Source organism: Nannospalax galili, unplaced genomic scaffold (genome assembly GCF_000622305.1).
Source record: "Nannospalax galili isolate Female #2095 unplaced genomic scaffold, S.galili_v1.0 scaffold290, whole genome shotgun sequence".
Lineage (NCBI taxonomy): Eukaryota > Metazoa > Chordata > Mammalia > Rodentia > Spalacidae > Nannospalax > Nannospalax galili.
The window spans coordinates 6,142,296-6,155,047 of record NW_008331486.1 but is presented as its reverse complement, the minus strand read 5'-3'; the positions used below and the strand labels follow the sequence as shown (position 1 = coordinate 6,155,047).

The following is a 12,752-nucleotide window of genomic DNA, read 5'->3' as shown; positions in this document are numbered from 1 at the left end:
AAATCAAGTAAGTGGGTCAAAAAAGTGGTGGGATTTTGATTTAGGGGTTTTATTTTTTTTATTTATTTATTTTTTTTTTTTGGCTTTTATCTCTTTGAGACATGGTCTCCCTGTAGTAGCTCCAGCTGACCTGGAACTCTCTAGGTAGACCAGGCTGGCCTTGAACTCACAGCGATCTGCCTACCTCTGCCTCCCAAGTGCTGGGATTAAAGTAGGGGTTTGATTTTTACCAAAAGACACCAGATATATCATTGCTTTAAGTTCTTTCAATGAATTCTTTGTTGGTTTTGTTTGTTTGGTTGGTTTGCTTGAGACAGGGTCTCATATTTGCTTTGTAGCCAAGTATGGTCTAGAACTTAAATGATCTTCCTGCCTCTGCCTTTCTACTGCTGGGAGTATAGGCGTGCTCTATCCTGCCTGCTGAGGATTGGACCCAGACTTTGTGCCTGATAGTACTCTATCAACTGAGCTGCAACACCAGATCTTTTTTTTTTTTTTTTTTTTCATTTTTTTGAGACAGGGTCTCCCTGTAGTCCCAGCTGACCTGAACTCACTATGTAGACCAGGCTGGCCTTGAACTCACAAGGATCCACCTGCCTCTGCCTCCCGAGTGCTGGGATTAAAGATTAAAGGCATGTGCCACCACGCCTGGCTGAGATCTTTTTTTTTTTTTAATATATATTTTATTTATTATTTTTATTTTTTTATGTGTATGCAGGTATTGCCTACATGTGGGTAAGTTCACCCGTGTCGTGCAATGCCCACGGAGGACAGAAGAGACTCAGACTTCTGCAAGAACAGCCAGTGTTCTTAACCGCTGTGCTGTCTCTCCAGCCCCTGCAACACCAGATCTTTAGTGTACTCTTTTTGAGGGTCTCACTGTACAGCTCTGACTGGCCTGGAATTCACAGAGGTGTGTCAGCCTCTGCTTCCTGAGTGCTAAGATTAAAGATATGTGCCACCATGCTGGGCTTTTTTGACATATTTTTTTAACATTTTTTTTAAAGTTATATTTTATGTGTATGAATATATTGCCTACATGTATGTAAGTATACCCATGTCATGCTATGCCCATGGAGGCCAGAAGAGGCATCGGATCCTCTGAAACTGGAGGGTGCTGCGAACTGAACCTGGGTCCTCTGCAAGGGCTGCCAGTGCTCTTAACCACTGAGCCATCTCTCCAGCCCCTTCTTTGACATACTCTTAAACATTTACTGTATGCCAATACATGTGTGCTTGATGCTAGAGATAATGTAGTTAACAAAACAGACCAAACAACTCAATCATGGTCATAAACAATAAGCAAAATAAGTAAAGTATGCAGTATGTTAGATGAAAATAGGCATGATGGCATAGTAGGGAAGGGAGAGAAGATCTCCTCAGGAAGGTCGCATAGGAGTGAAGACTGAACAGCCAAGGAGCAGTTCCCAGGAATAGCAGGAGAGGGTTCCAAGCACAGGACTGTATGGCAGGAACATGTCAGGTGGTTTCTGTGGAGCCAGGAGACTTCTGGTAGCCAGAGCAGAGTAAGTGGAGCCCATGGGATAGGGGCCAATGGGAGGTCAGCTCAGGAAATGCATTATAGACACCATCTGAGTTTGTTTTCTGTAAAATGTATGTGCGTACATGTACCTTTTCATGTGTGTGCAGGTACACCATATAGTGATACATGTGGAAGCTAGAGAACAACCTCAGGTGTTTATCCTCAGAAATGACATCCACTTCCCTTGAGAAAAGGTCTCTAATTGGCCTGGAGCTCATCAATTAGGGTGAACTGGCCAGTGAGCCCTAGGGAATCCTCTCATCTCTGCCTCCACAGCACTGGGATTCCAAGCCTGTACTACCATGCTTGGCATTTTCACTTTGCATTCTGAGGATCAAATTCAGATCCTTGTGCTTGCAAAGCAAGCACTTACCCAATTGGGCCATTCCCAATACATTTGGAAATGGAATTCCAGGACTGCAGAATAATTCCATATTTTGGGTTTTGGGGTTTTTTGTTTGTTTGTTTGTTTTTCGGTCTTTTTGAGACAGGGTCTCCCTGTAGCCCCAGCTGTCCTGGAACTCACTGTGTAGACCAGGCTGGCCTTGAACTCACAGAGATCTGCCTGCCTCTGCCTCCTGAGTGCTGGGATTAAAGGTGTGTGCCACCACGCCCAGCCGAGGTCTTTAGTCTATTTTAATTAGGTTATTTTTTCTCTTCATTGTTGAATTATAATATTCTTTATATAATTTTAATTCCAGCCTGTTCTCAGATATATGATTTATAAGTATTTGCTCCCTTTTTGGGGTTATTTTTCAAACTTTCTTACATTCTTTGACACACAGATTTTTCATCTTAGTGAACGCTGGTGTATTTTCTCTTTTGTTCCTCTTTGAGTATCATAATTAAGAACCAGTCACCCAATCCAAGGCCCTATGTTTGACACCTGTATTTTTTTTAAGGGTTTTAAAGCTTTTGCTCTTATGCTTTGGTCTGTGATTCCTTTGGAGTTTATTTCTGTAATGTTGTGAGGTCGGGTTCTACTCCATCTTCTGAATGTAAATGTCTGCCTGTTCCCGCAGCACTGTTGAAAGACTCTTCTTTATCCAGTTAAGTATTTTGCCATTCTTGCCATTCATTGGTTTTGAACATTAATCCAATCTTTGTTGTGACCAATCACCCTTTTAATACATGATTGGATTCAGTTTGCTAAATTTTAAAAATTTCTGCATCTATTGTAATGAGGCATATTAATCTATGGTTTGTTCTGGTGTTAGGTTAATCTCTCTCCCCTCCCCCTGTCTCCCCCCATTCTTTCTGTCAGACAAGGTCGCACAGTCCAGGTTAGCCTTGATTCATTATGTATCCAAGGATGACCTTGAACTTCTGGTCCTCCTGATGCCTCTACCTCTCAAGTGCTGGGATCACAGAAGAGTCCTGCCACACCTAGTTTATGTGGTGCTGGGAATCAAACCCAGGACTTTGTGCTGATAGGAATGCACTCTATCAAATGACTGTATCCCCAACCCAGGATGATGCTGTTCTAAGAGTTGGAAAGTGTTCCTTCTTTTGCTAAATTTCCTGGAAAAGCTCCTGTAGATTGAGTATTATTTCAACCTTAAATATTTGGTAGGATTCACTAGTGGAGCCATCTGGGCTTGAGATTGCAACTTCTTTACTAGGATGTCAGTCACCTTGGTTAATGAACCGTATTCACGAGTCAGAGAACACGTGTGTGTTCTGGTGGTATTTGGAGTATTGGCACTTTTTTTTTAATTTGAGAATTGAACCTTGGGCCCCATGCATGGGAAAAGCATTCTACTGAGCTCTGTCCCCAACTCTGGAGTGTTCTGGAAGCATTAACAAGGTTAAGGGACCTTGTGATCTCTGAGTCTTCTGCGTTCTTCACATCTGTTCTGTCAGGTAGTGAGAGAAGTGCTGTGGGCATTTTCGGCTGTAGCTGGGAGTTGCCTGTTTTCTCTACTGTTAGGTTGGCTTTCATTTCCTATGTGTTGGAGTTGTGTCCTTAGTTATATAAGCATTTAGGATTCCTGTAGTCATTGATGAATTGACCTAGTTATTACAAATAACCCTCTTTAGCTGGGTGTGGTGGTGCATGCCTTTAATCCTAGCACTTGGGAGGCAGACACAGGCAGATCTCTGTGAGTTCAAAGCCAGCTGGGTCTACAGGGAGACCCTGTCTCAAAAAGGACCCCCCAAAAAAAGAGACCCTCTTTATCCCTAGTAAGATGGTTGCTCAAAACTGTTTTCTTCAAAATTCACATCCCTTCTACTTTCATTTGCTGTTAGCGTGGTATCTCTTTCTCTACCCTTTTATATTGAATTTATTTTGAGTCTTTGTATTTAAAGTGGGTTCCTTTTAATTTTTTTACGGAATTTTTATGTATTTCATACAGAACACCTTAATCATCTTTTTGCCCCTTCCCCATTGGCCCCCGTCCATAGCCACCCCACTGGAATTTTCATACATTCTGTCATTTGTGTTAAGGCCTGTCATGTAAAGTTAGTGTCCCCAGATGCCCCTCGGTGCAAGTTCATCCACTGAGATCTATTCAGCCTATCTAGAATCCCGCCTGTTAAGAAGGTCAGCTCTTCTTCACCCAGCAGTAATCAGCTGCCAATAACTCTTCAACCAAGATTGGGACCTTCTGTCCATTTCCACAATTCTGTGCTGAGTTTTTGTCTGCTTGAGTTTGCATGGGTCTTGGTGCATGCTTGACAACATTGCTATAAGTTCTTAGGTAGGACTCTATTTCCATATGGCCATGCACCTCTTCCCTGGCTCTTAAAATCCTTCTGCCCCCTCTTCTACAGTGGTCCCTGAGCCCTGGGTGGGTGGATTTTAATAAAGGAGTCCTGTCCAAGAACCCACACTCTGTAGACTCTTAATTCTCTAGGTTTTGGCCATTTGTGATCTTTTGTGTTCCTCACCCTCTTGTTAGATGGGAGAGCTTCATTGTTGAGAATTGAAAGATGCATTAGTGTTCTCTTCATCCCTTGTTCTCTGTGTGTTCTCTGAGCCTTAGGTATGAGGTTGCATCCTAGATGTGCTATAAAGTGGGTTTCTTATAGCACAATAATGTAAATAGACTTGATACTACTGGACCATACCCTTCAAAATAGTTCCTTTTATTGATGAGAGTTCATTAACAGAAAAATTCACTATTATAACTACGGAGTAGAGAGTTGAGTGCATAGGCATGGCTAGTGTTCACATAGCTGTTTAGATTTTATTTAGAAGTTAATAAGAAGAGAGGGCCACACTTAACAAGCTTATGATTAAAGATGCATCATTTAAACCAGGATTTCTAAATGACTTTAAAGACTTGCTAATGTCATATTCATGTCATGTTGTGTGGGGTCAAGGTCTTTTTCAAAAAGTCATTTAGAAAACAAGGATTGACGAGACTTTCCGACACTTACTCGCTGCTTGCTGTTTCATGAAAGGAGATGTTAAACGTTTAATTGTCACACATTTCAGCAGGTAAAATATTTGTGCTTCCACAAGGTCACATCTTACCAGTTTGGAATTTTTTACAGTTTTATCATGATTCTTCTTTGTAACAGTCATTTCTTGTTCACTTTGTGGGCCAGTGAACTGATTATTGTTACTCTTCCCCAGATCCTCCAAACTCTAAGCACTGCTCCATATGCCTAACTGTTTTCAGTTTTCCATATTGTTGAGAAACCTTTTACTGAAACAGATTAGCTAGTTTATTTTCTTGTTCCTCAAATTTCTGCTGAAACATAGCCACAGGACACTGAGAGGCTGGCTGTAGAGATTGCGAACCCTGGTGAGCCCCTACATAGTGAGACTTGGCCGTGGGGGTCGGGGGACGACAGGGAAGGTCAACCTTCTGCGTTGCTTTTCTTTCCCTCTCCTTTTTCTTCCTCTTTTCCTTCTGAGACAGTAGCTATAAGCCCCGGCTGGCCTGGAACTGGCCTTGCAGCCCAGGTCACCTTGAACCTGCCCTGGTGCTCCTGTGAGCACCTCTAGTCCAGCTTGCATTTGCTCTTGTGTTTTCCAGATTTGATTTTGTGGTTACTGGGTTGAAGCCTTGGTATAAATCTTATGTTGTACTCACAAGGTGGGACTTGTGTGCGTTTGCTCTGCTTTTCTCGGTTGTGTTCTGTTTCTCTTCCACAGCTCCACCTGGCCGTCCTTCCCACACTTAGCACTTAGACTCTTTTCTTCAGTAGCACCTCCTCTGAACCACTCAGATCTTCGTGCTTCTTGCTCAGTCCTAGGCTTTCTAAGCTGACCCTCCTTCGATGGTGTCCCAGGTTTCCCAGAATGCTTCCATGTTCAGAAGTTTTCTGAAGAGTCTACTTGTGACTGCTGTCATGACTTTTCAAAAGTAAATTCTTAGACACTAAATTTATTTTTATTTTATTACAATTTAAAGTAACTTTTAAAAACTTTTCCTGTAGACAGTATACAGTAGGTCTTTGCTTTCCTTTGGTTCGGTTTGGGGATGGTTTGTGTTTGTGGGTTTGTTTTTTGGTATGGTTCGTTGGTTGATTGTTTTGGGGGTTTTTTGATACTGAGTCTCCCTGAGCCCCAGCTGACCTGGAACTCAGTATGTAGACCAGGCTATCCTAGATCTCAACCTCTGCCTCCCAAGTACTGGAATCAAAGGCATACGCCAGCACATCTATCTGCTTTCCTTTTTAAAAATATTTTGTTTATGATTTTGGGGGGCTGGAGAGATGGCTCAGCAGTTAAGAGGACTGACTGCTCTTGCAGAGGACCTGAGTTCTATTCCCAGCACCCACATGGTGGCTACAAACCGTTGTTAACTCCAGTTCCATGGGAATCCGAAGCCCTCTTCTGAGCTCTGCGGTATTGCATGACGGGTGCACTCACATGCATACAGGCAATGTATACTCATACACATAAAATAAAAATAATAAAATATTAAAAAAAAATAAAAAAGGTTGTGTCAAGCTGTATAGATGAGAGCTCTCACACCTCAGAGTCTGTCTTCAGCAGTGCTGCACTGGGGGAACAGTGCAACACAGCACAGTCTTCTGTCCCCCTTGCCTCTCCTTTGTGCTCTCACACCTCAGAGTCTGTCTTCAGCAGTGCTGCACTGGGGGAACAGTGCAACACAGCACAGTCTTCTGTCCCCCTTGCCTCTCCTTTGTGCTCTCACACCTCAGAGTCTGTCTTCAGCAGTGCTGCACTGGGGGAACAGTGCAACACAGCAGTCTTCTGTCCCCCTTGCCTCTCCTTTGTGCTCTCACACCTCAGAGTCTGTCTTCAGCAGTGCTGCACTGGGGGAACAGTGCAACACAGCACAGTCTTCTGTCCCCCTTGCCTCTCCTTTGTGCTCTCACACCTCAGAGTCTGTCTTCAGCAGTGCTGCACTGGGGGAACAGTGCAACACAGCAGTCTTCTGTCCCCCTTGCCTCTCCTTTGTGCTCTCACACCTCAGAGTCAGTCTTCAGCAGTGCTGCACTGGGGGAACAGTGCAACACAGCAGTCTTCTGTCCCCCTTGCCTCTCCTTTGTGCTCTTGCCACACGTTTGTCTCTGCTACGTCCTACGCCCTACAGCGCGTGGGCTAAGCAGCCAGCTGTCTTTTCAGTGGACTTAGATGGAAGCATCTGTATGCGGCTGCCTAGAGTTGGTTTCCATTGTGTGTTTCCTTTGCGTAGTCCTAAGTCCCAGCCAGTACCACTCTCCCTACACTCAGAGGACTTCCATTGGTATTTTATGAGGTAAAGATGTGAATTCTTTTAAGTTTTGTCTATCTGTGTAAGGATTTTTTAACCTTATTTTTGAAAGATACTTTCAGTGGGTAAAGAATTTTGGGTCAACTTGGTTTTTTTTCTTCATTGATTTAACAATGTTCCACTTTTTAAAAATAGCAACTGTAGTGCTGAATCAAAACCAAAAAAATTCTTTAGTCCTTATACTTTTCATATTACAAATCTCCATTAGAGACTTTATTTTTAAAAAAAACAGCTGAAGAGAACAAAATTAAAGTCATCTTGGTTCATATTGCAAATATATAGTCACCATTGGCATGGGGGGTTTTCCCTATGGAAATTAGCTTTTTCAGGAAGTTTTATATCCGTGCTGTTTTGTATTCCTCTTCACCTTCATTGTGTCACTTTCCATGTCATCAGGGTTCTTACAGATTCCTATTTTCAGTCTTTTCAAAGCTTTAATACAGTTCTGACTTACAGTTTTTAATCTCTAGATATTGATGCAGAAGCTGCAGTTTGATTGAAGAGACTTTTGGATAATGTTGTGTCTTTTTTTTTTTTTTGAGACAGGGTCTCCCTGTAGCCCCAGCTCTCCTGGAACTCACTATGTAGACCAGGATGGCCTTGAACTCACAGAGATCTGCCTGCCTCTGCCTCCTGGGTGCTGGGATTAGAGGCGTACACTGCCATGCCCGGCTTTTTTTTCCCTTTTTTTTTAAAATTTATTTTTATTTTTCATGTATGATATATTACCTGCATTGTAAATGCACCTCTGTTGTGCAATGCCCATGGAGGTCAGAAGAGGGCATCAGATCCCCTAGAACTGGAGTTAGGATGGTTGTTAGCTACCATGTGGGTGCTGGGAATCAGACCTGGGCTCGCTATCTCCATGGATGGACTGCAGGAACCAGAAGAGAACCAGTAACTTTTGTTTTCTTAAACAGAAGTAGAAAGACCATTTTCCATATTTTCTATTTCTGTTAGGCTGTGTTGTTCTGGTTTTTCTTGAGAAGCTGTCCTCTATTTCTTGTTTCACTTTCAAATGAATAGCAATAATTCACTGTTCGCTAAGTGATCATTTTAGTACTTCACATAGTTTAGTTCCACCTTGTCACATATGAATACTTAATAAAGCTATGTGATAATAGCTAAGGTTCACCATAAAACGCATAGCTGGATCTCAGCGTTTAGACCTTTGAAAATGCTGAAGTAGGTAAAGAAAGGGAGGGTGACCCCCTTTGGCAGCACTGGAAGGATGGAACCTCAGAAGGGCCACGCTTCACAACTTCATGACTGCTGCTTTTTCATTGTACCATTTTCTGCTTGTCCTGTGAATTTCAGATCAATTTCAGACCCCTCTTGCTGGAAGAAATTGGGCAGTTCTGAATGTGGCTTTCCTAGATGTTGCCATAAACACTTCTACCTGTTGACTCCCGTTGTTTTGGCCCATGATCGCACACAAGCCTTTGAGCACATTTCTTTGGGAGTACGCTGTCATTTGATGTTTCCCCTTTGAGTCACAGTAGAGGTTTCTTGGAGCTGATTTATTCATAGGTTTCTTATTACCTGGTTGTGCCAACAGCATTTCTCTGCAGGGGTGTCACGTGGCATGGTGTGTTGGTACAGTGAATCTCGATTTTGTGTGTTTGGGGATTTAAGATACCCTGGAGATATGTAGCATTATCACAAGTAAATAGAACAACGATTGTATTCAGTCTAATGCTTATATGACTTAATTTGCTATCATGTTGTAACTAAATTTGGGGTACAAAAATGTTTTCCAAGATGTGGTGAATTGCTGTTTTTATCTTCATTTCCAGATTCACACAGAAAAGTTTCATTCCCCTTGTTATTCTCATGAGCTCAGACCATTTCTGTCAGCACGTCTGTTGGTCCCAGCAGTCTCACACGCACATTCCTTCTCTCCGCTGGCAGAGTCAGGGCAGCACAGCCTGAGGGCTGCACAGTGGGACAGCTTGTGGCACGTGTGCAGCTTCTTCTGCTCCAGCAGAGTCGTCATGGGGGTTTTGTTTCCTTGAGAATGAGTCTGCTTTTTTATTTTCTTTCAATCTAATAAAGTCTCGAAAGTTCCTAGGTTATTTCAACAGAGAATCCAATGAGCTGTAAGGACTAAGTTGTTTGGTAACTGTCCTCAGTGAGCCATGGACTTACTTTCCTCTTTCAAGTTAATTTTTGTTGCAAAAATTCATAATCCTCCCCCGACTTGGAACAAATTCTAAAAACATAAAGCCGGATCTCAAAACTACAATTACTTTATCCATTCCGGTCATAGTAGCTTTAGGCTGAGGACAGGTGAGTTGAAAAATTACCCCAGGAGCCAAGAACTTTTGTCTGCAGTTGCATTATCAGATGATTTCCCAGATGTTAACACCAAGTAGTCAGCAAGGTAAAGGTTTGCTGCATACAGTATTTAAGGTTAACAAACAATGGTAAGAAGTCTGTTTGAAAATCAGGGTATACTTTCGGGGCTGGAGAGATGGCTCAGTGGTTACGAGCACTGATTGTTCTTGCAGAAGACCTGGGGTTCGAATCCCAGCACCCACATGGCAGCTAACAGCTGTCCATAACTCCAGTCCCAGGGGATCCAACAGCCTCTTCTGACCTCCACAGGCATTGCACGACACTGGTGCACTTACTTACATGTAGGCAATACACATAAAATAAAAATAATAAAATTTTAAAAATAATAATTTATTAAAAGAAAATTAGTGTATACTTTCATCCAGTAGCCAAGAAGCAGGGTGGAACTGGAACAGACCCTGTGGGGTCCATGCATAGCTGCTGTGCGTGCAGGCTTGAGAAAGAGAATCAGTACTTCCCCACATGGTACAAGAATTGAGGGAGGCGGGAAGGGAAAAAGCTTACACCCCACATAGGAACAACATCTAGTTTCAAGTGGTTCCAAATTATTTTCATAGAATTGCAGGAAAGGAAAAGAGTTTCAGGGTCACTGCTTTGAATTTTATGCTAAAAACCCAAATCTCATTTCAAACAGTTCCTCCTTAACAGAATGTCTGGTAAGTTTGATTGGGGTCCCAGACATCTGTATTCTGCCCCAAATTACTTTTGCCGTTGGATAGAAAGTTGGCTTAAGGATGAATGTGGTCCCCTCAGTCCTGTCTCTCGCTGAGCAAATACTCTGTGTGTCTTGCAGTTCTTCCGTGCCGTTCTCAACAGCCAAAACACCCCATGCAGTGTTAGCCCCGGTGGCTGCCAGCCAAGCCAAGCAGGTAACTTACTTTTACTTTACAGCCATGTAATGTTTGTCTTTGTAACTGAAGATTGTTTTGTATCCCAACTTTGTTTACATGAAGTATAATTTTTACAGAGTTCTGTGACTCGTTTCCCACAATTAATGCTAGTCTTGACATTAACCTGAGCCGGCCAGCAGTCAGGGCCTGATTCTGTCTTGGTGAGCCATTTGACACTCTGCACTAGTAACCTTAGGCCATATTCTAATGCCTTACTTTTGGATGAGGTCTTTTGATTTGCAGGTGTCTTTCACTTAACATTTTCTCTGTTAATCCATATAACTACCATGTGCAGTGGGTGTTGATGCATCCACTGATAAAGCAGCCAAGGTCAAGTGACTAGTGGGCTCAGCTGATGGCTGGTTAGGACAGCTGGGCCTAAAGCTGAGTCCTGGCCTTTGCTGTCCCCCCGCACTGTTGAGTCAGTAGATTGTCTCATTTTCTTCTGCCGTCTCTGCTTTCCAGAGTTTGCATATTTTCAGTGATATTGTGTCTAGCTTTGGCTTTTCACTGATTTTTTTTTTTAAGTCTGCAAAAATAGGTTGCATTGTAAACAGTTAAATAGTTCAGAAGAAAATAAGAGGAAAAAATTAGGGAAGATAAAAAGCCTAGGACACTGCTAGAAGGAAGGTCAAGCCATCTCTGAAACTTCCTATATAGAGAACCTGGATTTTGAGATGAGTAACTTTGGATTGTGTTTGAAATCAGAGTTTGAGACCAAACCTTCCAAACGTTGTGAGTCCCCAACCATGGCCTGATCCTTGGTTTGCCTTGACTGAAGGTGCTGTTTTAGCATCTAAATCTTCTGGAGGTTTTCATGTTCATGAAGATACATAGCAAGTCATAAATCCTGACTGAGGGCAGAGGTGTTGGCTACAGATTAAAAAGTTCAAATAGTTTTGCTTGTAACTCATTTGTAAATTCACTGGGAGCTGAACCGTTTCCCTCATTTGCTCACTGATTCCTCTAAATAGTCAAGTGCCTTTTATGTGTGGAGCACTGCTAGGCACCAGGAAAATAGTCACGAGCTAGACAGGTGGGTGACTTCTTCTTGTAGCTTGCAGATGACTGTGATGTGCTCTTAATGGGATTGACTTAGAACATTTTTTTTCTTTTTCCAGTCTTCCTTATTAACCTAAATTAAAGTATTTATGCTTGCTTAGTTTGTTTTTTTGTTTCCTTTTTACTGCTCTTTTATTCTAAGGGTAGCTAGTTTAACGTAAGCATTTTTCTTGTGTTCTGTTCCAGGGGTCACTCATCAATTCCTTGAAGCTACCAGGACCCATACCAGCGTCTTCTCACTTGTCACCCTCTGATAAAACTTCTGGTCAGTTTGTTTTCTGATGAAGATGAACAAAACACCTAATATTTTATTGTTTATTGTTCTTGATCACAGAGCCAGTTACAAGAAATCAAGTACAGAGGCCATATTGAAAGGCCTCAGCTCATGAGGAATTTCTAGGAAGTTGTTAAGCCCTCTAACAGCTTCTGTAGTTTTGAGTTGAACTTGAAAGACTTCAAACTCAGCTGTAGGAGAAACCTTTGAGGTTCTCCTGCCTTGCTGCATGGTCGTAGTTTAGAAAGGAGGTAGTAGAACGTGGCGCTCCGTCCCTCTGCTGAAAGGGGAGAGCTGCTCAGGCCTCGTGGCAGCAGTGCAGGTGATCAGTGAGTTCTTTCTTCTCTTGCTTTCCCCTTCTTTCTCCCTTGTCTTCTTTCCCTTCCCTTTCTTCCCTCCCTCCTTTCTTAGGGCGCATGTAGCTCAGAATGACCTCAGACTTGACATGTAGCTGAGGAAGATCCTGAACTTCTGGTCCTCCTGCCTCCACCTCCCCAGTGTTGGCATTCCATGCATGTGCCACCATGCCTGGCTTTACATAGTGTTGGGGATCAAACTCAGGGCTTTGTGCACTCCAGGCAAGCACTCTTCAGCTGAGCTACGTTTCCAGACCCTTCACAGTGACAATTCAAAAGCCAGTAAAATACAGAAAATAAAACAAGTTTGTTATAAGATCTCAGAGTAGGTAAGTTAATAATACCAGGGTTTTTTGGCTTTACACACTTGCCCAACACTCACTCAAGCCTATGTATTTGTAATGGTTAATTTTTACAGTAGCTGGAAGAGTTTGACTGCTGTGCACATGGCCTAAGCCGACTTGAAGCCCCTCAGCACATCCCCTCTGTTGTTCTCTTTCTGCAGCCACCTCACAGGCTATGCCCTCCACTTCAGAAGACTGCTAATTAATTTTTTTTTTTTTTAAAGAG

The 12,752-nt window shown here is 42.6% G+C and overlaps 1 protein-coding gene across 4 annotated transcripts in view; it reads left to right on the top strand.

Moving 5' to 3' along the window:
• The window catches only part of Nup214 (nucleoporin 214), a 96,079-nt gene that overhangs the window by 48,144 nt on the left and 35,183 nt on the right, over nucleotides 1–12,752 (top strand). For all 4 annotated transcript variants that reach the window (XM_029560051.1, XM_008825664.3, XM_008825673.3 and 1 more), the window contains 2 exons: nucleotides 10,394–10,469; nucleotides 11,739–11,817. In XM_029560051.1, coding sequence (XP_029415911.1) covers nucleotides 10,394–10,469; nucleotides 11,739–11,817 — 155 coding nt within the window. The remainder of the gene's footprint in view (nucleotides 1–10,393; nucleotides 10,470–11,738; nucleotides 11,818–12,752) is intronic.